This window comes from Pteropus alecto, unplaced genomic scaffold, assembly GCF_000325575.1.
Source record: "Pteropus alecto unplaced genomic scaffold, ASM32557v1 scaffold52, whole genome shotgun sequence".
NCBI classification, from domain to species: Eukaryota; Metazoa; Chordata; class Mammalia; order Chiroptera; family Pteropodidae; genus Pteropus; species Pteropus alecto.
The window spans coordinates 4,857,514-4,882,870 of NW_006433941.1; the positions used below are offsets into that span (position 1 = coordinate 4,857,514).

At 53.1% G+C, this 25,357-nt stretch overlaps 1 protein-coding gene across 1 annotated transcript in view; it reads right to left on the minus strand.

The window, feature by feature from the left end:
- MYO15A (myosin XVA) overlaps positions 1-25,357 on the minus strand; it is a 52,245-nt gene that overhangs the window by 20,586 nt on the left and 6,302 nt on the right. The window contains 39 exon segments of the mRNA XM_025044396.1: positions 1,040-1,112; positions 1,279-1,384; positions 1,672-1,804; positions 1,904-2,084; positions 2,246-2,323; positions 2,398-2,465; positions 2,674-2,788; positions 3,327-3,421; positions 3,605-3,765; positions 4,017-4,208; positions 4,410-4,482; positions 4,820-5,001; positions 6,424-6,659; positions 7,570-7,665; positions 8,159-8,289; positions 8,372-8,453; positions 8,553-8,606; positions 9,372-9,456; positions 9,966-10,141; positions 10,480-10,597; positions 11,067-11,191; positions 11,379-11,424; positions 11,529-11,677; positions 12,455-12,532; positions 13,264-13,389; positions 14,193-14,324; positions 14,770-14,865; positions 15,877-16,000; positions 16,087-16,145; positions 16,723-16,836; positions 17,717-17,878; positions 18,402-18,515; positions 19,486-19,549; positions 19,685-19,788; positions 20,189-20,194; positions 23,646-23,736; positions 23,972-24,046; positions 24,400-24,509; positions 25,269-25,332. Coding sequence (XP_024900164.1) covers positions 1,040-1,112; positions 1,279-1,384; positions 1,672-1,804; positions 1,904-2,084; positions 2,246-2,323; positions 2,398-2,465; positions 2,674-2,788; positions 3,327-3,421; positions 3,605-3,765; positions 4,017-4,208; positions 4,410-4,482; positions 4,820-5,001; positions 6,424-6,659; positions 7,570-7,665; positions 8,159-8,289; positions 8,372-8,453; positions 8,553-8,606; positions 9,372-9,456; positions 9,966-10,141; positions 10,480-10,597; positions 11,067-11,191; positions 11,379-11,424; positions 11,529-11,677; positions 12,455-12,532; positions 13,264-13,389; positions 14,193-14,324; positions 14,770-14,865; positions 15,877-16,000; positions 16,087-16,145; positions 16,723-16,836; positions 17,717-17,878; positions 18,402-18,515; positions 19,486-19,549; positions 19,685-19,788; positions 20,189-20,194; positions 23,646-23,736; positions 23,972-24,046; positions 24,400-24,509; positions 25,269-25,332 — 4,274 coding nt within the window.

Sequence of the window (25,357 nt, forward strand, 5' to 3'; positions counted from 1 at the left end):
TTAGCCACAGACATATCTGATCATGTGCACATATGAACACTAATACAGCTCAACTCCTCATATGACACATACACAGAGCACCTAGTGTATGCAGTTCTGTGCTAAGGGCTGAGGATTCCATCATGAACAGGATAGATAAGGCACCTGCCTTGAGTTCAGAGTCTTCTGGCAGGTGTGTGTGGAACAGACAACTAGAAAATAAGAAAGCTCTTAGTGCTAGGAGCTATGGGATAGAAGAAAAACTGGGTGATTTAGGAAAGAATCTGGGGGGTTGGTCTGTAAGGGTCCTTCAGTCCAGGTGGTTTGTCAGACCTCTCTAAAGAGGCAGAATTTGAGACCTGAATGATAAGAAGGGGCCAGACATGCAAAGATCTTTAGAGAAGAGCATTCTAGGCAGAGGGAAAAGCAAGTGCAAAGGCCCTGAGGCAGGAGTGGGCTTGGTGTGTTTCAGGAACACTGAGGAACAGAATGTGCCAAGGGGAAAGTAGGAGACAAGGTTGGGGAGGTGGGCAGATAACACAGGGACTCGAAGGCCATGGTGAGGAGTGGGGATTTTATCCTGGGATCTACTGGAGCATTTTTACCAGGGACATGATGTAAACTGATTTATATCTCTTAAGATTGCTGTGGCTGGCATGAGGCAAAGGATGTAGAGATTAGGTCTCCTATTGTAATATCAGGAGGTCTGGATTTAGATCCCTGGTTTGACACTTTTGAATTGTGTGATCTCGGGTAAGTCATTTAACCTCTCTGTGCCTCTGTTTCCTCATCTGTAACTAACATCTGTAGTTACAAATAGTACTGTGTCAAAGGGCTTTAGTGAAGATTTAGCAAGGCCAGCTTGACCTAAAATTAGTGTTATTTAAGTGCTGATGTAATGACACAAAAGTCCACACAGCAGGTCCATACAGGCTCAGGACATGGACATACACATGCCACTGACATGCAGACCAAGACTCATCTGTGCTCACACAGACTTACTCATACACTTCGGATGCATGCTCCCTTGCCACTCCCTCCCTCTCTCCTGGCCCCTCACCTGAACTAGGCCCCATGGATGGCCTCGGTGCACTGGTCACTGGCTTCACCAGGGCCACGGCCTCTCTGGGCACCTGTCCCCCCCCCAAAAAAAAGAGTGCTCAGGGGGCAACAGGTGGGTCTCCTGGATGGGGGCAGCATCAGGACCATGTTTATAGGTACGGCTGGTTTCTGAGGCTCCCCTGTAGGCCCCAATTTGTCTTCCATTTTGTCTGGGCCCAGCTTTACCTTGCCTCTCACCTGGGTGCCTGGTGCTGCTACTGCATGGCTCATCTGCCCCTTCAGGATCATCAGAGCCTCCTCATGGGGGTCTGGCCGCTTCACGAACACCCTACCGCCGTTCTTCCTGGTGAGTTGGACACTGAGTCTCCTCTTCCCAGCCACAAATTCCTACAATAGGGAACCTCTTCCTCCACCCCATATCATTATAAATGAGAACCCAGAGAGGATCAGAAACTGGCCTGAGACCACACAGCACAACCTAGAGAGCAGTATGGGATTCCCTCTGCCTGAAGGGCTCATGTAGACCGTCTGCATAAATAGACTCATTCTCTGAATGTCACTGGGCACTCAGAGATGGTAAGGAGACCACTTGTCTGGAGGTTGGAAAGCTGGGATTGGAGCAGAGCTGACCTGAGGGCCTCAGACCAGCCTCACCGTGGCGGCTGCTGATACTGCCTGACGATATTCTTGATCTGCTGTGTTGGCTGTGGGAAGTGCTCCGAGTTAAGTGTTGAGTACCGAACCAGCTCTGGGCAGGTTGAAGCTGTGGCAAGGGGTGAGGGTGGGAGACAGGGTGACACTACGCTCCCAGTCCCATACTGGGAAGCCCCCCACACACACAAAGGTGGGGTATAACACTCACTGGTTTCTGGAGAAGCCTGGTCCTGAGCTAGAATGGAGATAGCCACGGGCTTGGTGGGGGGCCTTGAGGCCTTGGCCAGAGGGGCTGGGGTCACGGGTTTTGGAGTGGAGCGCAGGAGCACAGGCTTGGCTGGGGGTCCAGTGCCTACGAGCTTTGGCTGTGTCTCTGATGATAGGGGTTTCTGCGGAGAGCAGGGTGTGAGTGAGGTGGGCTTCCTGGGACACACCAGCCTGCTCTCAGGGACCCCATGTCTGCTCAGGATGGGCTGTGGGGGTCTTGGCTCAGAAAGGTGCAATGATGCCCTGGAGCAGCATAACACTCACTTGGGCAGGCCAAGCTCACCTCTGGAGGCAAGGGCCTTGGGACAGGACTCAGGGGTTGCTGCTGGAGTGCCATAGCCTGCAGGGTCATCTCCCTAGCCTGGAGAGAGATGGTGGTGGTGACCAGGCAGGCTCATGCTCAGGGGACTCCCACATAACCCCTCTCGCACTCACCAGCAGCACGGCCTGTTTATGGATGAAAGCTTGCTGCAGAGCCAACGTGGAGGAGTCCAGGCCTGGGACTACAGGAGTCGGGTCAGAGGGCACAGATCCCAAGGTGCAAGAGATGAGGGAAATGGGAATTCCCTATCATGTCCCCGCCCCCCGCACAGTCATCTTACCCCCATCATGCCCATGGCTACCTCCATTCTAGCATGCGAAGAAGCCCAGAAAACCAGAGGGGGCCCAGCTTTCCCCAACCCTGAAACCAACCCAAAGGCAGGCACTGACTTGGCTTTGGCTCTGGGGGCCTCCTGGGGGTGTCTTCAGTGCTGCTACTGCTACCTCCACCAGGCTGGCCTCCCCCTTTCATGCGGTAGGCAATGGCTGTTGGCTTCTCCAGGTCCTAGGAGCAGCAGGTGGCTCGAGTGACCGCCTCAATATTGTCCTTCCAAGGTTCCAAGGCAACGGGCACCTGACACCAGGGGCCATCCCAGGGGCCTCCCACTAGTCAAGTGTCTGCTGTATGCCCGGCCTCTGTCCACGTGCATTCCTGTCAGTCCACCAACAATCTTGCAAGCTCCCAACTCCCCTTCGCCCCTTTCACAGAGGAGTAAACTGAGGCTCAAAGAGAGGCTGTGCCCTGCTCAGTGCTGAACATCATGCCATGGAGGGGCTCCTGGGAATTCCCAGAGTGAGCAAGAATACCTGAGGGGGCGGGCTGCCACAGGAGGTGTATGTGTCAGGGGGTCCTGGGCCTCTAGCTGTGAGTCAGCCAGGAATATCTCTAGTTGCAAGGATACCCTCATCCTTTGTCTGGCCCCCAGCAGAGACCCAGATGAGATATGCCACCCCATGGCCCTGGCTGTGTCACCCTTTGGGTGTGTGTGACTTGGTGTGTATGTGTTGTGCCTATTGTTTGCACACACCCCACCCATCCCTACCATCTCCCCACAGGACAGCACGGAGCTGAAGAGGCTATCCAGGTAGCAGTCCAGTCCCTCGTGGGGTGCAGTGGGCTCTCCAAGGCTGTCTGAGTCTGGCAGTGGGGGGACACACACAAGTCAAGTTCTCATAAACTGTATAAATGTCTAACCAATGTACTATATACCTGAAACTAATTTAAAAAGAAATCTCAAGTTCTGTTCTCCTGCTGATCACCTCCTATAGCCCCCAGGCTCCCTCCCCACTAGAGACAGCTGCCACTGCTGCTTGACTTGACCTTGATGGGTTGCTGTCCCTCTCTGGTCCTCAGCCTTCTCATTTGTATTGTCCTCATTGTGGCTGCAGTACCCACTGGAGTCAGCCACTTTGGGCACGTGCCCCTGTGGCTGGGGCTTAGTGAGTGCATCCTCATCCGAGTCCCAGCTGTTCCAAAACACCCTGTGAGAAGGGGAACATGGAGCAGCTGATCCCCAGAGAGACCCACTACCCACCCAGAACTCACGCCAATTCTCCTCTATACCCTGGAATTGGGTGACTCTCTTCCTTGGAAGGCAGGACCCTTTGGTGAGCCCCACCTCCCTGAGAACCTTGAAGCTTAAGTTCAGAACACAGCCTCTTCCAGCAGCTGGGAGGGGGAACATTGTGCTGGGAGAGGCCGTCTGTACAAGGGGACCCAGGTAGCCACCTACGCTCTTGGGCCTCCTTTGCTGGCCATGGGCCCTTCTGCACCCACAATGAAGTAGGACTTTTGTCGTGGGAAGTCCTTGAGCAGCTCTAGGTCTGACACCAGGTCCAGCACATAGTCGTGGCCTGAAAGCTCTGCCCACTGGACTCCATTCTTCACGGCCACCGTCCAGCCCCGCCAGCCGTCTGCCAGCCCCCTGGTGACAGCATGTGAAGAGACAGAAATGAGGGACAGAGCCAAGAAGTACCATCTGTGGAGACCCTGGGATATGGGCCAGACCCCAAGCATGACCAGAGTGGACCCTGTGGGGCTCTTCAGAGGATCTGGCCTCCTTCCCCTCCCTCCCTTCTTCCCAGGTACACAAGGGTGTGCTGAGCTGGGCATTCCAGGAGCCAACCTGTGCCTCAGAATGTCTCCAGCCACCTCTTCTCCCGTGCTCCAGGAGTGCACTGGGCAGGAGAACTGGTCACCTGGGATGGCAGCAAGTGATGAGCTCAGCCTGGGGCATCTGCATTCAGTCCAGTCCTGCTGCTTCCCCACCTGCATCTTGTGCTTAGGCCTTCCATTCTCATCTAGGACCCTGAGTCTGCATCTTCTCTGCCCTAGCCCCTCTCCCTCATTCCAGGTCCAGCCCCACACCCACACAAAGACTTCTTCAGGGCCAAATCCAGCAGGCCCCTCTCTAGCTCTAGAACCTCCCAAGGCTTCTCCTGACCCCAGGACATACTGGGGCCTGGTGATTCCAGCTGCTCCTCTGTGAAGGAGGGAGGGAGGAAAGGCAGCATAAGGTATGAGAAGGCAGCTCACCATTGAAGCAGCCCACATCCAGCGCCATGCTAGCCTTTTCCTGGGTTGCTATCCACTCGAGTTGGGTCAGAGGGAAGGTGCGGGCAGCCCCAGAGCCCTGCTGTTGGGCTCGGCTCATGGCCTGCATGAGGCGATGTTGACACAGGGCCTGGAAGCCATTTCGCCCATAATCGGACACAAACCTGATGGGTAGGAGTTGGAGCCAGGATGAAGAAGGATCTGAGGTGGGGGAAGATTTTAAGGGTAGTTTAAGGGAGGCCCAGGCTAGCCCAGAGCTTTAAGGTGAGGCTTAAAACGCCCCAGGCTATCCCAGAGTTCTGAGGCTAGACTAAAAATGATCTAGCCTAGAGTTCTAATGCTAAACACAGAGGGTCTGAAGCTAGCCCAGAAGTATTTCAAGCCAGCATGGATAGGCCAAAGAATAGGCCAAAGAGGTTCCAGGTCGGCCCACCTAAGTTTGTTGGAGCAAAATGTCATTGACAGGGTGGGGTCTGCAGCATGGTGTGGACAAGAGCCTAGACTCTGGAAGACTCTGCCCTCCGTTCTTTCACCAAGCAACCCTGAGTAGTCATCTGCTCTTTCTGAGCCTGTCGCCAAGTTCTCACCTATTCAAGAGATGGCTGTGAGGATTCAACTTGACCCAGGACCAATGAGCCTGATCCCTGCCAGTGGCAGGCTCTCCTCATGCCTGGCTTCCTGTACCCCTCCTAACTGCTGGGTGCCGGGCCGAGAGCAACAGTGGAGCAGGCCTGCAGCGGCTACAAGAGGGAACCTAGAGTTGTGGCCTGGACAAGCAGGTGGTGCTACCCTACTGCCATAGATTCACGAGACTGGCAAGTGAGCTGCCCACCTACTACATGTGGCCTGGGTGAAGCTCTGTATACTCTGTAGCTCACAGCTACCCTGTGAGGTGGGTCCTGTTACCATATTTATAGGTAAGGAAAGAGGTTCAGAGGCAGTGACTTGCCCCAGGTCATACAGCAGGTAAGCATCATAGCTAGGATTTGCACCCAGGGCCTGCTTGAGTTCTTTTCCTTCTAAATCATCCTTGTCACCCAGCAACGTGACATCCTCCTTTTCCTCCTCAGGATGCTGATGATGGCTGTCTTCACTTATCACATGCCCACTCTGTTTGAAGCACTTCACGTGTGTTTACACATTAATCCTCACACAGATGTAGTAGGTATTCTTATTATACCCATTTTAGACTGAGAAAACTGAGGCTCAGTGAGGTTAAGTAATTTCCCAAGGTCATACAGCTCCTGTGTGGTTGATCTGGGACTTGAGCACAAATTGTCAGAGTTTATACTCCTAATCACCCTGCTATATCCCCATGCTTTGAGAGGTCAATGCCTCAATTCCAAATTCCCCACTCCCTGGTCTTGCCACCTGCTGAGTTCTGGACGTCCTTTTTCGAGTCTCACCTGACTCCTTCCTTCCACAGTGAGCTCAGTGGAGACAGAGAGCAGCCCCTGGTTGACCTCCAGGCCTGGCTAACCTTCCAAACACAGAGACCTCAATCCTGGCCTGACCTTTAACATTGTGCCCTGGGGCCTTGTGCCAGTGTCACCATCCTCATCCCAGTCCCGCCCAGTTCCACTCACTTGAGCAGGTACTTGTTGAGGTGCGAGGAAGGCGAAAAACTGCTGAGGCAGGCGGCCAGCAAGAGCCAGCCCCGCTCGGCATTGTGGGCACTGGGGTTGCGCCACACCTGGTTGGCCAGCTGTGCCAGGATCTCATCCCGCAGTTCGGGTACTGCCAGACCTTTTTGTACAATGTAGTTCCCGAAGACATTCTCTTGAGCACCATGCAGGTGGGGGTCACCCATGAAACGTAGGATCTGGGCCACAAACAGACTCTCCTGGGACTCTTGGAAAGTCATTCCTGCCAGATCTCCGCCCCCAACATGCATCCCTTTCATGTCCTTCCCATGTGTCCCTCTGCCCATATAAAAGTCCCCCAAATTATAATATAATAATCAAATGACTATTTGACTAGGCAGTTCACACCAACGATGGGAAAATTCAAGATTCAAGGTACATACTGACTCTCTCTCCTGTTCATGAACCTTCTCTAGCTCCCATACAGCCCCAGCTCTGCTCTGAGCCCTGGCCTCCAGCAAGCCCCTCACATTCCTTGGCTCCCTAGGGCCCTTGGGATGAAATTTGAACTCCTGGTCTGTCAGTCCAGGCCTTGTGATCTTTCTTGCCTTTGTTTTCTTGATTCTCTGATCTAACCACATCAATTTCCTCTTCTCTCTGCGCCTTCTCCACTTACCTTGGCTAAGAGTTCCAATTCCTCCTTCCACTCTAGCTCAAATGTCCCCTCCTCAAGGAAGCCCTCTCGGATCCTGCCCAGGGCTGGATTAGGGGCATTATTTGGACTCCACAGCCTCCATGCCTCCCTCTGTCCATACTGGTGGCCACTAGTCAGGTGTGCTCTGCTCTCCACCCCCTTCAGACTAGGAAGTCCTCATGGAGAGGACCTGGATCTATTCCTGTGTCCCTAGTAACCTCCAGAGAGGTGGCCTTTTGCCAGGAAGATGGCTAGAAGAAGAAAAGCCCCCAATGCCCAGACCCCAGCCCAGAGAGGAGGCCAGACTACCCCTGACAGAAGTCTCTTCTCCAAGGAAGAGGCCTTGGCTTATGGCTTTGGCTACTGAAGGGTCCAGGAGGGCAGGACATGGGGCCTCGTGGCCTGACCTCAGGGGCAGGCCAATGAATTCAAAGGTGATCCTGACAGACCCATACCAGCTTGAAGATGCTCACGGCTTCTGCATGGTGCTCTACCGGCAGCCGAGTGAGAGGCGTCCTCAGTGGTACTGTCAACATCCCAAAGGCAGGTTCCTAAAGGTACAAGGCAGACATATAGGGACAGAGCCTGGACTGACAGGCACATCTGGATCCACTGCTCTTTGCCAGGTGGGGGCACAAGAACCTGGGAGGCAAGGACTCCTATTCCCAACATGTAGATGAGGAAACTCAGGCTTGGAGAGGGGCGGACACTAGCCCTCAGTGAGTTGGTGGTAGAGATAGTCTGAGCCCCTATCTAGGCCCTTTCTGGAGGGCAGGAAATTAAAGCAGAGATGATGAGCCATGGCTCCAATGGTGGTTAAATTTCTAAAGTATTTCCAAACTGGTTGACAAACAGCCACTTTCCCCCCTCCACTGCTATCCAGACCCCCTGTGGAGCACTGAGACACCTCATGATACAGAAACTGAAGGGCGTGTACCAGGTCTCACAAGGCACAGCTAGGAGCTTGCCCCAGCTGAGGACAGTATCAATTTTAATTGGTCAGTGCCCATCGGCCAGGGCTGCTTGAGCCTATGTCCCTCTTACCTTGAAGTGGCACCGGACAAACTTAGCTATGGGGTAGTTGTTGATATCCAGGGGCAGTGTGACACGAGGCTCAGCCTGGAGCCGGGGAGTCCGCACAGGGGCCACCCGGGGTACCTGGGCTGGCCTGAGGCCTGTGGAGAAAGGAGGGCATGAGGTACCTGACTCCCTTGTCAACTTGTGCCCCTCCCACCACACCGTCCAGCGCTGACTTACCTGCCACTGCTCGCAAGAGCCTGGCCAGCTCTGCTGGTACCTCTAGGTGCCCCACAGCCACCAACTCCCGCTTGCTCAGCTCCTGGAGGGACAGCTCATGGTGAGGGGAGAAGCCTGCCACAACCCCCACCTGCTGGCCTCCCTTCCTGTCCCCGGCTACCAGCCAGACCCCCGCACCCACCTCCTGCTCCCGTAGCCGCACCTCCTCCACCCGGAGCCTCCGCTCTGCCCTTAGCTGCAGGAGAGCAGATAGTCAAGGCTGGGAATGGCAAGCAGAGGCAATGGCAGGCCACAGGCCAGGGGCAAGCCAGGCCAGCTCACACAAGGAGTCCGGCACAAGAAACAAGGGGGTCAGCTTGCCTGATGTCTAGAGGTAACTGCCCCACATTGTAGATGGGGGGAGGCAGAAGTGTGGCCAGAGAAACAGGGAGGGGAATGGAAAAAGACAAAGCAAGAGATCGACTGAGGCAAAAGGCAGAGAGAGTAACACTTTGGGAAAAGGGAGAGATAAGCAGAAGGATTTCTAGGAAGTAGCGGAGAGATGTGTGATGAAACTCCCTCTCCTGCTGCTCCACAAAATCTTTAGTAAAAGCCACAAACTCTTCTGATGCTTTAGGTATTACATTTGTCTTTCTGGTTCTGGTTTACATAACAATGAGTCAAGACTGATATCAAAGTAAGAGCAAAATCATATCCAGTGTTGGTCTACTCGCCAAATTCTAATCATACCCAATAACTTAAGATCCCACTGTGAACCCAGCACCAGGACAAACCCTTTATGTGCAAAATTTATTTAACCCTCTCCACAACTCCAAGGAGAGGATGGGAGAAGCAGGACTAGAGAGGGGCTGAGATTACACAGCTAGTGAGTGGCAGAGCAGGGATTCAAACCCAAGACAGTCTCCTCCTAGGGGCTAAGTGTCTCTTCCCCATCTCTGCTGCTCCCTGGACCCAGACAGGGTAGGCTTGACTCCTAGAAGTGGGAGGGGGAGGCCTGCACCTTGAGGTGACGCCGGTGGCTCACGTATGTGTGCACCAGGGACCGAAACTTCACCAGACTCCTCCTCATCTGATGATACCGTTGCCTGTGGGGTGGGGAGAGAAGGAGTTCCTTGGTAGGGGAGTTTAATGGTTGGGGTCACGATTGAACAAGGGGCAGAGATGCCCATGCCAACCTGGTCTGGGTGCCAGTACCCACACTTTACTCTGGGACCCTTTGGCACAAAGGGAAATTGTAGGTCAGAGGAGGGCAAGGATTTGGCTAAAGTCACTTAGCAAATTAAGTGGCAGAGCCTGGATTAAACTGCCTGTACCATGGATTTCCCAACAGGCTAGAGTCCTAGGGTCCTTGAAAGGCAGGGTGGCGTCCCTCTTGGCTGGATGGATTCCCACCCACCAGTCACAAGGGACAGGAGGCGGGACAGAAGGGCTTCCAAAAGCAGAGACACAAGGAATCTTATCATCCTTCCTGCAGAGGCCTCTACTCTCAGCTTGTGTTCCTTAAGGATCAGGGAGCTTACTACTCAAGTTCAGGCAAGACCTCTCCCAAGCTTAGCCATAGGGATCCAGGGAGTCCTGCCTATCTGGGCTGCACCTGGCCAGGTAGCCTCGGGCCCGACTTTGCAGCAGGATGATCTTGCGGCGCAGGGAGCGGAAACGCCGCTGGATGAAGAAGCCACGAAGGCAGCGCTGCAGAGTGAGGGCTGCCAGATTCAGGACGTGCTCCCGCATGCTCTCCAGGAGCTGATGTAGGTGTTCTTTAAGGAACAGCTGAGGATAGAAGATAAGTAATGAGGCAAGTAAGGGCCAGGTGACTGGCCTGGGGACTTCTCCCTCTCCAGAATCCATGGAGACAGAATAGATAGGGCAGCCTGCTGGAGCTGAGTGGAGGATGGGCTGGGTTTTGGAAGAAAGGATGAAGGTGAATTAGGCAATGGGAACTGCCTGAACAAAGGTCTGGAGGCGGGATTAGCATTCCATTTACCAAGCTCAACTGGACTGCTTCTGGGACAGTAAACTCTAGCTTGGGAATTTTTGATTCCACAGGCTCCAGTTCTGGAGTCCTTCAACTTGGGGCCTATGGGGGCTGAGTGTGGAGTGAGACTCACCTTGCTGACGCCAACGCGGTACATATTTGGCATGACTGTGCATAGGCGGCTCAGCACCGACACACACATGTCCCCATTGGCTGGCACGTTGCGCTTGAGGGCCACTAGACAGCGGTACCTGCAGGGGCCCAAACTCAGCCTGGGGCTATGGGACCTACCCCAGTTGCCCACTAGATCACAGAGTGACCACCTCTATCCCCTGTCTCCGGGAGGCCTAGGTCCCAGCAGTGGCTCTACTCAGTGTCTTCTAATAAGAAACAGGCACTCCATCCTCAAGACTACTTCTCAGAGTCAGAAAATTGTAAAACTAATTTCAGTAGAATAAGACACCTTACTGTCATCTGCTGGAAACATCATAATAACTTTTAAAATTATTCCTCTTTGGAATCAATACATAAGAAAACTATAGAAAAATACAAAACAATAAATATATCTGCCATATAACAGCTAGCATGTGGTGGTCTTGTGTAGTGTACAACCTGGGCAACTGAATAGCAAACCCTTTCCTGCCCGGCTTGTATGTTCCTGGGATCCTGATGGGCTGGGTAGGGGTCTGTGGAGCTCAGGAATCATTCTGACTGAGGTACCTGTCGATGAACATCTGGAAAGGCAGCCGCACTGGAAAGCCCTCCTTGCGAATCCGCACAGTTTCCAGCACCCCCGAATAGCGTAACTGTGCCATTACCACCTCTGGCTCAAAGAGGCCTGGCTCCTGTAGGGAGGGCCCAGATAGGGAGTCTCCACATTGTCCCACCCACATGCAAAGGGCACTACAACAGCAAATAGTCCTCATGGTGGGCTGGGCTGATGGAAGTCCAGAGAGGCAAAGCCAACTGCCCAAGGTCATACAGCATGAGGAAGAGCATTTGGTTCTCCCAGGGATCTCAGCCATCATGTACCTTCTTGTGATTGGGCTTCAGGCAGCGCACAAACAAGGGGTTACATCTGGGTAGAGGTAGAAGAAAGGCAGTGTGAGGCCCCAGAGAAGAAAGGTGCTTATCCCTGAGTGTCAGAGGTAAGGCTCGGTCCCATCCACCTGCCACACCCACCTCTCCATCTTTTCCACCAGATCTAGGAGTGACTGCTGGAACTTAGCTGCTACTGTGTGTGCCTTGTAGAGCCGGGTGACAGAGCTGCTCTTGCCCAGGCGTTGAGGGGCAGCCTGCGGAGCATGGCTGGAGAAGAGATGTGCCACCACCTGGGCAGGAGTGGGCAGCAGGCCCAAGGTAGTGGTCAAGGCACCAAGGGACAGGGAAAGATAGGGGCCAAGAGACAGAAACAAGGAGAGAAACAGAAAGAGAGAGAGAAAAAAAGGGAGAGAACAAAAGGAATCAAGTCTCCAGACCTGAGGGACCAGAAAACTAACCAACTGGACCTCTGCCCTCTCTGCGAGGCCACTGTCCTCCTGGCTTGCATTTATCTCAAGTCAGGGCATTCAGCACCTTCCAAAGAACCTGTCCTGTTTTTGGAATGACTTTTTTCTTCAGTCTGGGGGACATACAGGCATTGACTGTGTGTCTGGGCCCAAGGTGGCCTGTTACACACGTCATGAATTTTGGCAATGACCTCAGGAGGAGGGTGCCCGTTTTCCCTGGGAGGAAATGGAGACCCAGAGTGGGGAGTGGGTAGCTGAGAATATAGGGGCAGAATGGGAGAACAGCTCAGCCAGAGGATGGGGTGTGTGTGGGTGTGGCCAGGATGGTCCAGGGGATAGACAGGGCAACCCAGTGTGGCCAGCCAGGGGCCTAGCCCTTTAGAAGTGGGGCCAGGAACTGGAGAAAGTACAGAGCAAAGCAAGGCTGGGTGGGTATGGGGTTAGGGTTGGGATGGGGTCAGGGCCTGGTTAGGACTGAGGTGAACAAGAGTAAGGATTAGGCTAGGGTACCTCCCCATTTCCGAGATGGGGAGAGTGGCCTGATGGTGAGCTGGGTGCTCTGGGGCAGGGCCAGAGCAGCAGGAGGTGACGCTTGCTCACCCGTGTCCGGCTCCGAACAAATAGTTCCAGCACATCCTGGCGTACCTGGTCGTGGTTCTTGTCCAAGAACTTGTGCACCTGGAAAGGGGGAATGGCAGCGCAGCTGAAGCTGGACCCCACCCCAACCCCATGCCGTCTGGGGGACAGTGTAGAAGGCTAATCCACCTCTGTGTACACCAGCCAGACTGCACCCCTCTTCTTCCCTTCCACCCTACATCCCATGGCTAACCCTGGCCCTGCCCAGCCAGGCCGCTGTCTCCCACTCTGTCCTAAGAGGGACTGGACATTTCCCCTGCTTTGTTCCCCTCTCCTCCTGCCCCCACTATCCTCCCCACTCCCAGGGGAAGGAGGCACTAGCCACTTCACATGCTCAGTCTGGGTCCTGGCCCCATCCTCAGTGGAGGATACTGTCTGGGACCCACACTGCAGATGAGGAAAATGAGGCCCAAATGGGGAGAGGCTTCGAATCCTGGCCTGAAACAACTCCAAGGTAGGAATGTGCCTGAGATAATATGATAAGAGTGATCACAGTGATTATCACTACTGGTAATAGCTACTCTGTCAAATCCATCCCAGTGCTAGACTTCTCACATTCACCCATGAGATGGGCACTATCATTAACCCCGTTTTTCAAATGAGAAAACTGGGGATCAGAAGGTAAAGCACTTTGCCCAAGGTTACACAGCTAAGGATCGACAAAGCCAGAGCTGGAACCAGGTGAGAATGTCCGGACCCCCTGTCATGCCTCTATGCCTCTAACACCCGGGAACTGTGGCACCAGAGGCCGTGCGGGCTGTCTTGGGTCTCACCTGGTAGGTGACTTTGCCTGCGTAGTGCTTGATGGTGAACTCAGGCAGTGGCATCTTGGGTTTGGAGTAGAGTGGGTTGGTGCTGTGGTGGTAATGGCACTTTTGCAGAAATGTGTGGTCTGTGGCCTGGGGGCAGGTAGGAGTCAGTGGGTGGGGCAGGGCAGGCAGGGGTCAGTGGGTGGGCAGGATACCTGGGCACCCTGTTGCTGGTCTAGTAGCAAACACTCCAGCCCTAACTGGTCCCCAGCGAGCACTGGGAAGAAGGAACAAGTCACAGCTTCCCCTTGTTGCCCATTGCCCTGGGCGGGGAGACCTAAGTGGACCCCTGCAGACAGGTGTGTCTGATTAGCTCCCAGCTGCCTCCCCTCCAGCCCAGCTGCCTTTGCACTCTCTAGTCCAGGGGTCTCCAATCCCCAGGCCACAGACCAGTACCAGCCCGTGACCTGTTAGGAACTCGGCCGCATAGCTGGAGGTGAGTGGCGGGTGAGCAAGCGAAGCTTCATCTGTATTTGCAGCCACTCCCCAGCACTAGCATCACTGCCTCAGCTCCACCTCAGATCATCAGGCATTAGATTCTCGTAGGAGAACCAGTACTGGTGCCAAAAAGGTTGGGGACCGCTGTTCTAGTCCCACTGCCTAGAGTACCCATACCACCCTTGTGTTTTCCAGTCAGAATTTGAGGCCCAACCCCAAGGTCACCTTCTCCAGAAAGCCTTCTATGACTTCCCAGCTGGTGTAGCTCCTCATCTGGACACCTGCAGTCCCCTATTCAACCTCAATTATCCCAGGTTATGAATGGCAGGTTGGGTATACTAAACCCCCATTCCCAGGCCAGAGCAGAGAGGAATGCAAGACCCAGGCTTAATGAGGACACGAGGCTCAGAGATTTTGAGCAACCTGTCCAGGCTCACACAGTGCCCATGGCTCACCTGAGGAAAGCAACACTGGTCATCGAGGATGCGTAGGATGCCATAGGGCTTCAGTGAGATGAGGTTGATACAGGGCTGATTGTCAGCGAATGTGATCTCCCTCCAGTTGATTTGTTCACGGGTATATTCCTCCTGCAGGCAGCATGGGCTCAGCCTCCTAGCCCTGCCCAGGTCCCACCCACCCTGCCTCCCTGGCTGAATCCATCTGAAGAAACTAGGCCAGGGACACTTCTGTTTGCACACCTCCTAGCATAGGAAACTCAGTCCCCAGCAGGGCAACATGAACCATTTTTGGGCTCTGTTCCTCCCTCCACCTGAGACAGCCCTCAGAGGGTGAGAAGGATCCCCCAAAAGGTGCTAGGGTGCTGAGCTCTTCTCTGGGCTCAGCACCCTAGCACCTTCCCCTCCAGAACAGAGGCCCTCATATGTTCTGGTCCCCACCTTACAATGCCTTTCCCTCTATTTCCACTGACAACCTCTGAATTGCCCTTAAAGAACCAGCATATCCTGTCTGTCACCAAGGAGGCCCATTGGCCAGGGGGAGGGGGATGAGAGTGCTGAGGGAGGCCCTGCACACCTGTTCTTCCTGGAAGATGATCTTGTTGAAAAGGTACTGAAGGTTCTCGTTTGCATAGTTGATGCACAGCTGCTCGAAGCTGTTGAAGCTCAGGTCCTGTCAGGCAGGTGGTGAGGCTGGGCCTGGCCCCTCCTTGGCAGTAGCCCATCTGGCCCCTCCCAGGCCTTACTCATCCTCCACATCCAGGCTCAGTGCCCTCCCTGCCTTCCATGGCCACAGCTTCAGAAAGCTGGAGCCTGGACCACAGATCCTCTGCTCAGAAGCCTCTATGGCTCCTGTTATGCACAGGTGAGAGTCTGACAGTCTAGGTCCCAATGAGAGGCAGCTTAGGTAATGGTTAAAGGCCCACGTTCTGGAACCTTCTGCCAGGGTTCCAATCTTTTTAACCATGTGACCTTTGACAACCACCCTGTGCCTCAGTTTCCCCATCTGTAAAACAGGGATAATGACAATATCACCTCATAAGGTGGTTATAAAGATTAAGTGGATTAATAAACAAATTGCTTAGAACAGTACCTGGTACATAATACATGCCATGTGAGTATTAGCTATCACTTTTATTATAATGATCTTGCTTTGTCTCTCACCATTTCCCCCATCATGCACTCAACACAGTTACACCTCCTCACCCCCACAAATGACTTCCAGCTCCCCAGACACCATGCCCCATCCTTTGCATATGCTGTTCCCTCCACCTTTACTGATTCTTAAGGAATTAGCTCAGGGATGTCTTCTGATCTTCTAAGAAGCCTTCCCTGATCCTTACCCAGCTAAGGGTTTTCTCTAGGCTCCTCCAGCTCCAGGTTGCCTCTGTTATGGCTCTGACCATATGTGTTTGTTAATTTCTGTCTCCCATCTCCACCCAGTCCCTCCTGGAACCTCCCCAAGAGAAGGTCCCAGGTCTAGTCCTTTCCAGGGTCCCTCGTGTTGCCCAACACAGGGTCTGGCACCCAGAGGCCTCAGATAACGCCTGTGGGTGAGCGAAGAAAATGGTAGAAGACAAGGGAGAAACTAATAAGGGAAGCGGGCCCTGATAATGGTTGTGCTATAGGCACAGAAATGCGAGAGATGAAGCCTTATGCCCCTCACACACACACGAAGTCCCACCTCGAAGCCATAGATGTCCAAGATGGCGATAGACAGCGTGTCCTGATGTGGGGACACCAGGGCGTTGACCCTGGTGATGAGCCAGCTGAACAGCAGTGCATACAAGACCTTGGCAATGGCATCCCTGAAGAAGAGATGGTGTTGAGATGGTGTGGACACAGCGGGGCGCTAAGCATCTGGAGGCTCGGGCAGGGAGGAGTATGGACTCACCTGGCATCCACAGCGCTTTCCACAGTCAGAGGGGTGAAGATCTTCTCTCGCATTGTCTCCTGGGGAAGGACGTGGCCTCTGAGTGACAGAAGATGGGCCACCACCTCCAGGAAGACCCCAGAGGATTGAGGTGTATGTGTGGGAAAGGGAAATGGTCTTAGGCATAAAGTTGGCCAGGGGTGGAATAGGTCATCCTTGTCCCCCCTTCTGCCTGGTTATACTGGTGAGGGTGAAGGCTGCTGGTCTAAAGGGAGAGACAGAAGCATAAGCAGACACAACACAGTGAGATCAGCCCTGGGAAGGGAGAAAGAGCCAGGGTTCATGGGAGGCCAGAGGAGGTATTGATCCTGCTAGGGATCAGGGACATCTTTGTGGAGGTGGGGATACCTGTGTTAGGTCTTGAAAGAGGGATATGTATGAAAGGGGAAGAGCATTCCAGGCAGAAGAAACAGCCTGGAGATTGGGTACCTAATGCCTTTGGGGTCTGAGGTTACTCCCCTCTGGGCCCAATACAGATGAATGGGACAGGAGAAAAGGGAAGCGGGAAAGATGGCCCCCACAGGATGGGACACGATGAAGTTCTATGTGGGTGTTTGCAAGAGGCTTTGATAGAATCCCCAGTGCCCAGAGACTCACAGTCACTTTGAAGGTGATGGCCTTCTGTAGGCCCTCAGGAGAGATCTGAAGAAGCTCTGCCACAGCCTGGATCTCTCGGGCACTCACCACCGAGGCCACTTCTTGTGCGTCCGTCTATGCAAAATACCAACAGGAGTGTGTTTTGAGCTAGATAAGTTGATTTTAAAGTTCATATAAAAAAAACATAAACAAGCTAGAAGGCCCAAGCAAATTCTGAAATAGGAATGCAGGGAGCCCAATGAGATGGTAAAATACATTATAAAGTTACAATAATTAAAGCAGTACGATGATAGACACATAGTACATATAAATAGATTAATAAAGCACAATAAAAAGTATGGAATTAGATACAAATGTACCTTAAAATTTAGTACATGATGAATATGTATGTCTCAAGGGGTAGGATTAGCATAATTAAGCAATTGCCTGGACAAAAAGAAACTGGATCCTTAGCTCACACCTACGAAAATGAATTCCTTTGGTTGTTTTTAACCAAAGACTTAAATGTTATAAAAAAAAACAAAACACACACACAAAAACCATAAAAGTTCTTGAAAATATTATGGGAGAAGGCTGTTATAATTTTAGAGAAATAGTTCTCTCTAAAAAAATCATAAAAAATCTAAAATTTATACAAGAGAAGATTGATAAATAAATGCCTGAAAATGACTTAAAAAATCTGTGTGCCCAAAACAAAAAACAAAACCCAAACACCAAAAAACCTGTAAAAAAAGTTAAAATATAAATAATAAACCAGGAAACATATTTGCAATTCATGTCAGAGACAAAGAGCTGATTTCCTTAACATGCATAAAGATCTCTCATACATCAATAACAAAAGGATGAACAACCCCAAAGCTGGGGTGAGGGGAGAACTAATGATATGTGCACGTTGTGACCTGAAAGGCAAATGCAGATGGTTCCTAGGCCTCTGAAAAGGTGCCTGTGTGCCAAGGATACCAGGGCCCCATGGCAGGCTGTGGCATTCTCTTACCTCATACTTTTCAAAGTAGACATTGCCCAGATGTAGGATGGAGGCCAGGATGCGGAAGATGCTGTCCTGGTCCTCCCCGCTGAAGCCCAGCACCTCCATGGCAGCCAGGAGCCGGCGGAAGTTGTCTGCATCACTCTTCCCCGAGATCTCACAATTCCCACCCTGGGCAACAGTAGGGCCAGGGGTCAGGGAACCTAGGGGTGTGCTGGAACCCCTCGAGGCATCGGCTCTGTCCCGACCGGCAGTGTGTCCTGAGTTGTCCACTCAGCTCTCATTCCGTTCCCGTGGGCTCGGAAGCTCTGGGCAGGTATTGTGATAGTGCTTCATATACATTTCCTTCCTCTAATCCTCACCACACCCCTGGAAAGTGGTACTGTGCTGTCCCTACTTTACAGATGAGGAAACTGAGGCACTAGAGGATAAGTGTAGTAGCTCTAGGGTGCTTAGTTCTGTTCTAGACTCCAGAAAAATGAAGAGTCAGGTAGGCCTCCCTTACCCTGGCTTTGGACCCCAAAGATGCCTGTCTGCTTGCTGTCATGAGACACCTTAAATCCAAACTTGCCCTCCCAACCCTCCATCAGTTGTGTTGGCCATCACAACACCACAACTTGGCTCTCTCATCCCACTGGAGTGATGAGGTAAGGTTACCAGGGCTAAGGACCCTCAGATACCTGTTGGTGCTCACCTGGTTCAGGTAGTAGTAGGTCTCAGCCTCCTGAAGGCTGAAGGCCTGCCGGAGCTGGGCAGACAGTCCAGCCAACAGCTCATAGAAGATGTGGTAGTTCCTTTCATTTTTGGCCTGCAGAGCAGGTAGATGGGTGCAGAGAAGGGAATTGCCCACCTAGGTGACCCCCAGACACACATACAGACCCAGGTATAGCCATAAATATAAATACACACACAGGCCTGCAGGTAAGACTGGGCACCTCTGTGCTGAGTGAGCTTCCAGTGAGCACTAGCTAGGAGTAGGGGCAGGGGTGGAGAAGCCCTGATATGGTGGTGGGGAGGAGGCTCTGGGCAGAATTTAATTATTTTTGGAGAAATCAGAGAAAGGTGGCCATTCTCGCACGTGTACTGGCTACACATACCTACATATATGTGTATCCATAGAGCAGACATGTACACACAGGCCTCCTGATGGCTCATTCAGCCAGAGTGGCTGAGTACCCACTGTGGGCCTGGCCCTGTTCTAGGCACTCAGGACACAGTAGAGAACAAGGCAGACAGAAGCCCACCTGCTAGCTGGGGAGACAGACACTCAGCAAATCACTGGTTAAAATATGAAATAGGTCAAGTAATGAGACGTGCTCTGGAGAGAAATAAAGCAGTGAAGGGGATGGGGAGTTCTGGTGTGGGGCAGAGGGGGCTGCATTTTTTAATGGGATAGCTTCCCTGCACGAGTGACATTTCAGGGAAGACCAAGAGGAGGTGAAGGGTTTGGCCATTGAAATGTCTAGGTAGAAGGTGTTGGAGGCAGAGGGAATAGTAGGCACAAAGGCCCTGAGGCAGGATCATACCCAGTGTGCATCAGGAACAGGGCTGAGACAACGTAGTTGTAAGGCGGGGGTTGGGAGTTGGGTAGAAGACTCAGTCACATGCATACACACACACATATTTGTTCATTAATTCAACACATACCCAGCCCTTCCAGGTGCCAGGCTCTATGAGCGCACACATGCACGCACGTGCACGTGCACACACACACACACACCCCCTGACCCTATCCCATGTCCCAACCAACACACAAGGGCCTAGGAGGTCTTGCTCACCTGAAACACAATCCTGGATTTCTCAAGCAGGTACTGGGAGGTTATGGCACCAGAGATCATGCCCCTGGGGTGAGGGAGCACAGTCAGCTCACCTGGGCAGTCAGCAGGCAGGATATGGGGGGCGGTGGCTCTGAGGGGCTGTGCCAGGACATGGAGTATGTTGCAAGGCCTTTGGAGGCTCCTCCACTGTCCCACTCACCCTTCCAGAAAGATCTCCACAAACTTTCCGAAGCGGCTGGAGTTGTCGTTCCTGACGGTTTTGGCGTTACCAAAGGACTCCAAGAGGGGTGTTGCCTCCAGGATCTGGACCCCAAAAGAAGATGTGGAACTTGTTCTGGGGGCCTAGAGTGGGGGACATGGCTAGGGCCACCGCAGGATTTCGCAGACACAGACCTCCCCAAGAACTCCCTTTGTGAAGGGCAACCAGAGGTGGGCTCCCTATAGAACCCTGGGGTCTCCCTAGTGTCCCCCAATGCTCCCACCTCATGCTGTTCAACTCTTACACGCAGACCCCAGCTACCCCTCAGCCAGCTCCAGCCTTTCACAAGGCAGCCCCTGGCCAGGACAGGCCTTTAAATACTGCTTCCTGCCCATGCTGCCATCATACATGAGTATGCACACCCATGCATGCATCTCACAGGGGTTTAAACATGCACACACACACACACACACGCATGCACACATGCACACATACTCCAAATACCTTTATCTTCAGGAGCAGCCAGGAGGGAGAAGGAGAGAGGGACAAGAACAGAAGCAGGTCACCTATAGGACTGACCACCTTTCCCCCAACAACACCAGGGGCTTCAGACCATGGAGGGAATGGCTGACCTCTTTGGGCCCTTGCAGTGGGCAGGAGAGCCACCAGGTGAGAGTAAAGCCATGAGCCTCAGAGACCCCAGGTGTTTAGGCTTGGGGACTGCAGTGAGGTGCCAGATGTGAGAGTCTGCTGGGTCTACCTGCCAAAAGGTTCTGGGGATGTCCTCTTCACCCCCACAGCTACCATCTAGGCTCTTGATTCTACTATGCTCCCTCCAGGGGTCCTTTGAAAACTTACATAGGTCACATTCTACCACCTCACTCGGGCTCAAAGACAAGTCCTCACAATGACTTCCAAGGGCCTGCGCAGCCCAGGCCCTGCTGGCCTCATCTTCTTATCTCCCCTTCGTCACTCTGCCCAGCACCATGGCCCTTCTGACTGTGCCCTCAACACCCTCTGAGCACCAGAATTCTTTCCCTCTGCAGCCCTCAGCACCATTGGCAAATTCGTTTCTTTGTATCTTGTCTCTCTCTACTAGAGTCAGCCCATATAGGCAGGAATCTGCACACCTCTGGGTCCCCAGCATCTACATAGTACCTAGTGTACACGAGGCTCTCAACAGATATCTGCTAAATGAATGAAAGGAGGAATAGTATTTTATGAGAGCAGAGCTACACAGGGCATACATAGCTAATAATAGCTCCCATTTATTAAGCACCTACAATGAACTTAATTAAATCATAGTCAATCTTATGAAGCAGGCACTAATATAGCTCTTGTTTTACAGATTAGGAGATTCAGACTTGGAAAGATAAGGTAATATCTTATCTCTGGATGCCAGTGTCTGTAAGATAGAGAGAGCACAATATTGTGACAAGCATGTGCATAGTTGTGTGTTCTCTCTCGCTGACTCATTTCCTCAGGATAAATTCTTAGGGGAGAAGCAGGGGAAGCCTGGTCTCTGCAGAAATAATACCTGTTACCTTGGAGACAGTGCCAGTTTCCTCCATCTGGTCACTCCCACAGTCCTGTTTGATCCAAGAAATATGTGCCCATTGTACAGAGGAGTAGACTAAGGCCCAGAGAGGAGTTGGGGCTGGCCTGAGGCTGCTCCATGAGTCAGGGTCTGGCTGGGCTGTGGCCTGTACTATCCCTTAGTCTGGGAGTTTCTTGAGGGCACCTGAGGGCAGGTCAGCAGCTTCTCTGCTCCTAGTGCCCACCATGGGGCTGAAGCACACAGCCAGAAGCCAGGGGCAAGGACAGGTGAACCATGTAGATGAACATCTGGCCCTGTGGGGCCATCAGGTCAGCCCCCAGGTAAGGTAGTGCCAGTGGTTTGGGGTGCACAGCATCTAGCCAATCCTCTACCCTGGAGTATCCTAATCACATTCCAGCCCTGTGGCCCAGGCCTTAACTAGTCAAGCATAACTTGGTCCAGCGAGGACAGCGGTCTAACGACAGGGAGCCCTGAGACTTTTTCTGGCATGCTGGGAGGTATGGGTTGTGGTTTAGTGGCACCATCTTGCTGACCAATGGGAGACTGATGAGTATGATGCTCATACATGGGGGAGGGTGGAGCCAAGACAAGGGGCATTGTTTAAGACCCTGGATCTGGCCTGTCTGATTACATAAGAAGGGAGGAGCAGCAGTTAGGAAATGAGCTCACAGTTGTCCCAGATGGCACACATATCATCACACCTACTGTGTGCCTGGCACAGAAACTCACAAACCTGCTGTGTCCCACAGCTCTGACCCTCCTCCCTAACTCCTGCTAAGACAGCGGTCTGCCGTGAACTTCAAACTCAAAGTCCTCCACCCCCTCACTTTGAGACACTGGGTAAGTAATCTCCCTCCCAGGCCTCAATTTCCTCATCTGTGAATGGACACCAACATACCTGCCCCAGACTGCTGTGAGGCTCTAGAGTGACATGACTGAAATCACCCCCACACAGGAGGGACTCCATGCACACATTTGCCTGCCTACCTAGTCAGTCCTTGCAGATATCTAACTTCGAGGTTTTGAAAACCCTGCCTGGAGCAGAGGGATGGTCTGGTTGGCCTCCAGGAGACCCAGGTTGATGGGAGGGGCTGGCAGGCATCAGAAGGGACCTGCCACAAGGTAAACCTCCTGACTGCAAAGCCTGGGTCGACCCACTCCTCACTGAGAGCGGAGTAGCCCCACCTGATGCCCTCAAGATCACCTGCTGAGATTGTGGACCTAGGGCAGGGAGTCTGAGAGTCAGTTTCTGATCTGGTGGGCCTTTTCCTCCAGCTTCACCTTCCCTGAGTTCCAGGCTCATGGTGCATTCACTGCCTCTCCACCATCTCTGTGTTGATGCCCAGCAGACACCTTAAGGGCACTGCTGTCTTCTCTCTGCAGCCCTGCTCGCCCAGCTGATGACAGTTCCTCCATGCTGCCTGTGGCTCAGGCTGATCTCCTGGGCAACAGGCTGTTGCCCTTGGACTGCCCTCTTCTCTTACAACCCTATCTGGTCTCTTAGCAAGTTGATGGCTGTCCTTTGAACTGCATTGGGGTCCACCTCCTTGGCCTGAGCCACCATTTTCCCTCATCTAGACTCCACGCTGCCACTCTGCTGTCCCCCTGACACACTTAACCTGTTTGTACCCCAGGACCTTTGCACTGGCTCTTCCTTCTATCTGTCTGCTCTTCTCCCAGACATCCTCAACCCAGTCCTTCAGTTCTCAGTAGGGCCTACGCTGACTACCACACTTCAAAATACAATCTCCAACACTCTCTATCCAACTCCCTGCTTTTTTTCTCCACAGCCTATCACCCTTTCACATATACATAATTTACTTGTGTATTATTTTTCTTTCTGTCTTCTCCACTACAATGAAATTCCCATGGTGCTTGGAACATTGCTCAGTCTGCATTGCTGCTGTCGACCTCCCCAGAGCCTAGCACAGTCCCAGCACACAGTAGGTCCTCGGGAAACCTTGAACAGTCTCAGGTTCGGAGGACTTGCACTCCCAGCAGACCTCAGATCCTGCAGACCCTGGCCAGGCCTCCTCAGTGCCCAGCATCTACTGACCCCCACCCGCACAAACCTCCCCCATATTCAGGCCTGTCCTGCCTCTTTGACTATGAACCAGGAGCCCTAATCAGAAAGGTAAGGGAAGTGGAGTGACTCCTCTTGCCTCCTGTGGCCTCTACTTGGGCCAGACCCAGGAGTGCTAAAACCCAGAGCTGCACAGATACAGGGAGGAAGGAACCCTGCAGACGCTCCCTGGGAGGGGTGGCAGTGACAGCCCTGCATCCTAAGTGCCCTCTCAGTGCAACCTTGGGCTCAGCCTCCCCATTCTCCAAGTGGCGCCAAGAAGTCTTGCTTCTTGGGGAACACAAGGAGCATTCAGCTGAGGGCTCTGGGAACAGACTCACCTGCTGCATGATGCCCCGTTTCTGGTTCATGGTGGCCAGGTAACGTAAGATCAACTTTGTGGCCTCAGTTTTTCCAGAGCCGCTCTCTCCACTGACCAGGCAAAGGGACAAAGTGAGCTTCAACCAGTTAACTGCCTCTCCTGGGCTCCCCCAAACCAGCCATGATGTAAGAGGACATGGGCAGGCAGGCAGGCTGGCCCAGAGATGCCGAGTGACTTCCCCAGGTTCCCCAGCAGGTCTATCCTGATGCAAACCTCTTGCCTGAGGTCCCCCTCCATATCTCCCCACAACATGCACAAAGGTCCCCAGCCTGACGTGCTGCTCACCTGATGATTATGCACTGGTTCTGTTTGGCATCAAGCATTTTGGCGAAGGCGAGATTTGCAATTGCAAAGAGATGCCTGGAGAAACAGGCCATGGGAGGAAGGCACTGGGGCAGAAGCTTGTCTTTGTGCATCCAAACCTCCCAGGGTACAGGCAGAGGCATCTGTGTCCAGCTAAGCAGCCAATCTGCTCCATCCCCTACCCTTGGGGAAACACTCCTTGCAATGCCCCCCACCGTGGTCTGAGCCACAGTGGCCTACAACCCAGTAGGGGCTGTGGCCAGGCTTGGGGAAACGCTGTTGGGCTGAGCAGGTGAGCTGCCCACCATCAGCCCTGATTCATGGCTGAGGGGCAGCCAGGGGCTCACCAAGCTCAGACAGGGACCCAGGAGAGCCAGGACAGTTCCCTCCCCAAGCCCGGAGACACTCACGGGGGATTCTCTCCCAGGGCCCGCCCACTGTACTGCTGCACCTGCTCCGGCCCATAGATTCCAAACATTCGGTATGGGTTCACCGACACCAAGATGCTACCGATATATGTCTGCTGGACAGACAGTGGTCTCAGTGCCTGTGGCTCCTTGCAGCCCTGTGTGTCCCTCCTTCCCTTGCTCCCCCAGCCTGGATCTCTGTTTCCATGGGGACAGATGTGTGGCTGCTTGGCCTCAATGTTCAAACCTTGGGTCCTCTGACAGCTTGATGGGTCATCTGCTATTTCAGGTACTGTACCAGGCTCAGGCTTAGAGGAATTTGGAGTGAGCAAAGCCCCACAGCCATGATTCTGCAAATATGGCTGTGTCAGCTGCTGCCTAATTCATTTATTCATAGGGCCAGGCTTCAGAAGCTTCTGCCTCAGTGTGAGGTCAAATCTCTACTGCCTTGGGTGGGGAAGGGTCGGGATTACAGGGGATTGAGGTGGCCAGGGCCCTTCTGTGTGACCTCGCCACCCCCACTGTGGTTCTGGGCCTTTGTTCTGTCATTCTGGGGCCAGCAGCTCCCTTCCTCCCCTTGGCCTCCCCACTCCTAGTATCCAGGTCAACGGAGTCTAGGACTCCAGAAGCTTTATCCGTTGAGTTCCTGTCTCTAGGCCCCTGGCACCCACCACTCTAAGACTCTATGTTTAGAACCTTGGCTTTCAGAGCTCCAAGCTCCAGTAGGTTATGCTTATATAATAGAAACCCCAGAATTGAAACCAGAGGTCACAAGTCTGGGACCCAGCAGAAGTATATGCCTCCCACCAGGGCCCCAGGAGGCAGCTGCCTGCCAGACCTGAGCCCAGGGCAAAGCCAGCCCCAGGACTCACATAGATAAGGTTCCGTTCAAATCTGGCCTTGAGGTTGGACAGCACGGTGGCCTCCTGGAGGTCTCTGGGAGGACAGGGAGATAGACAGA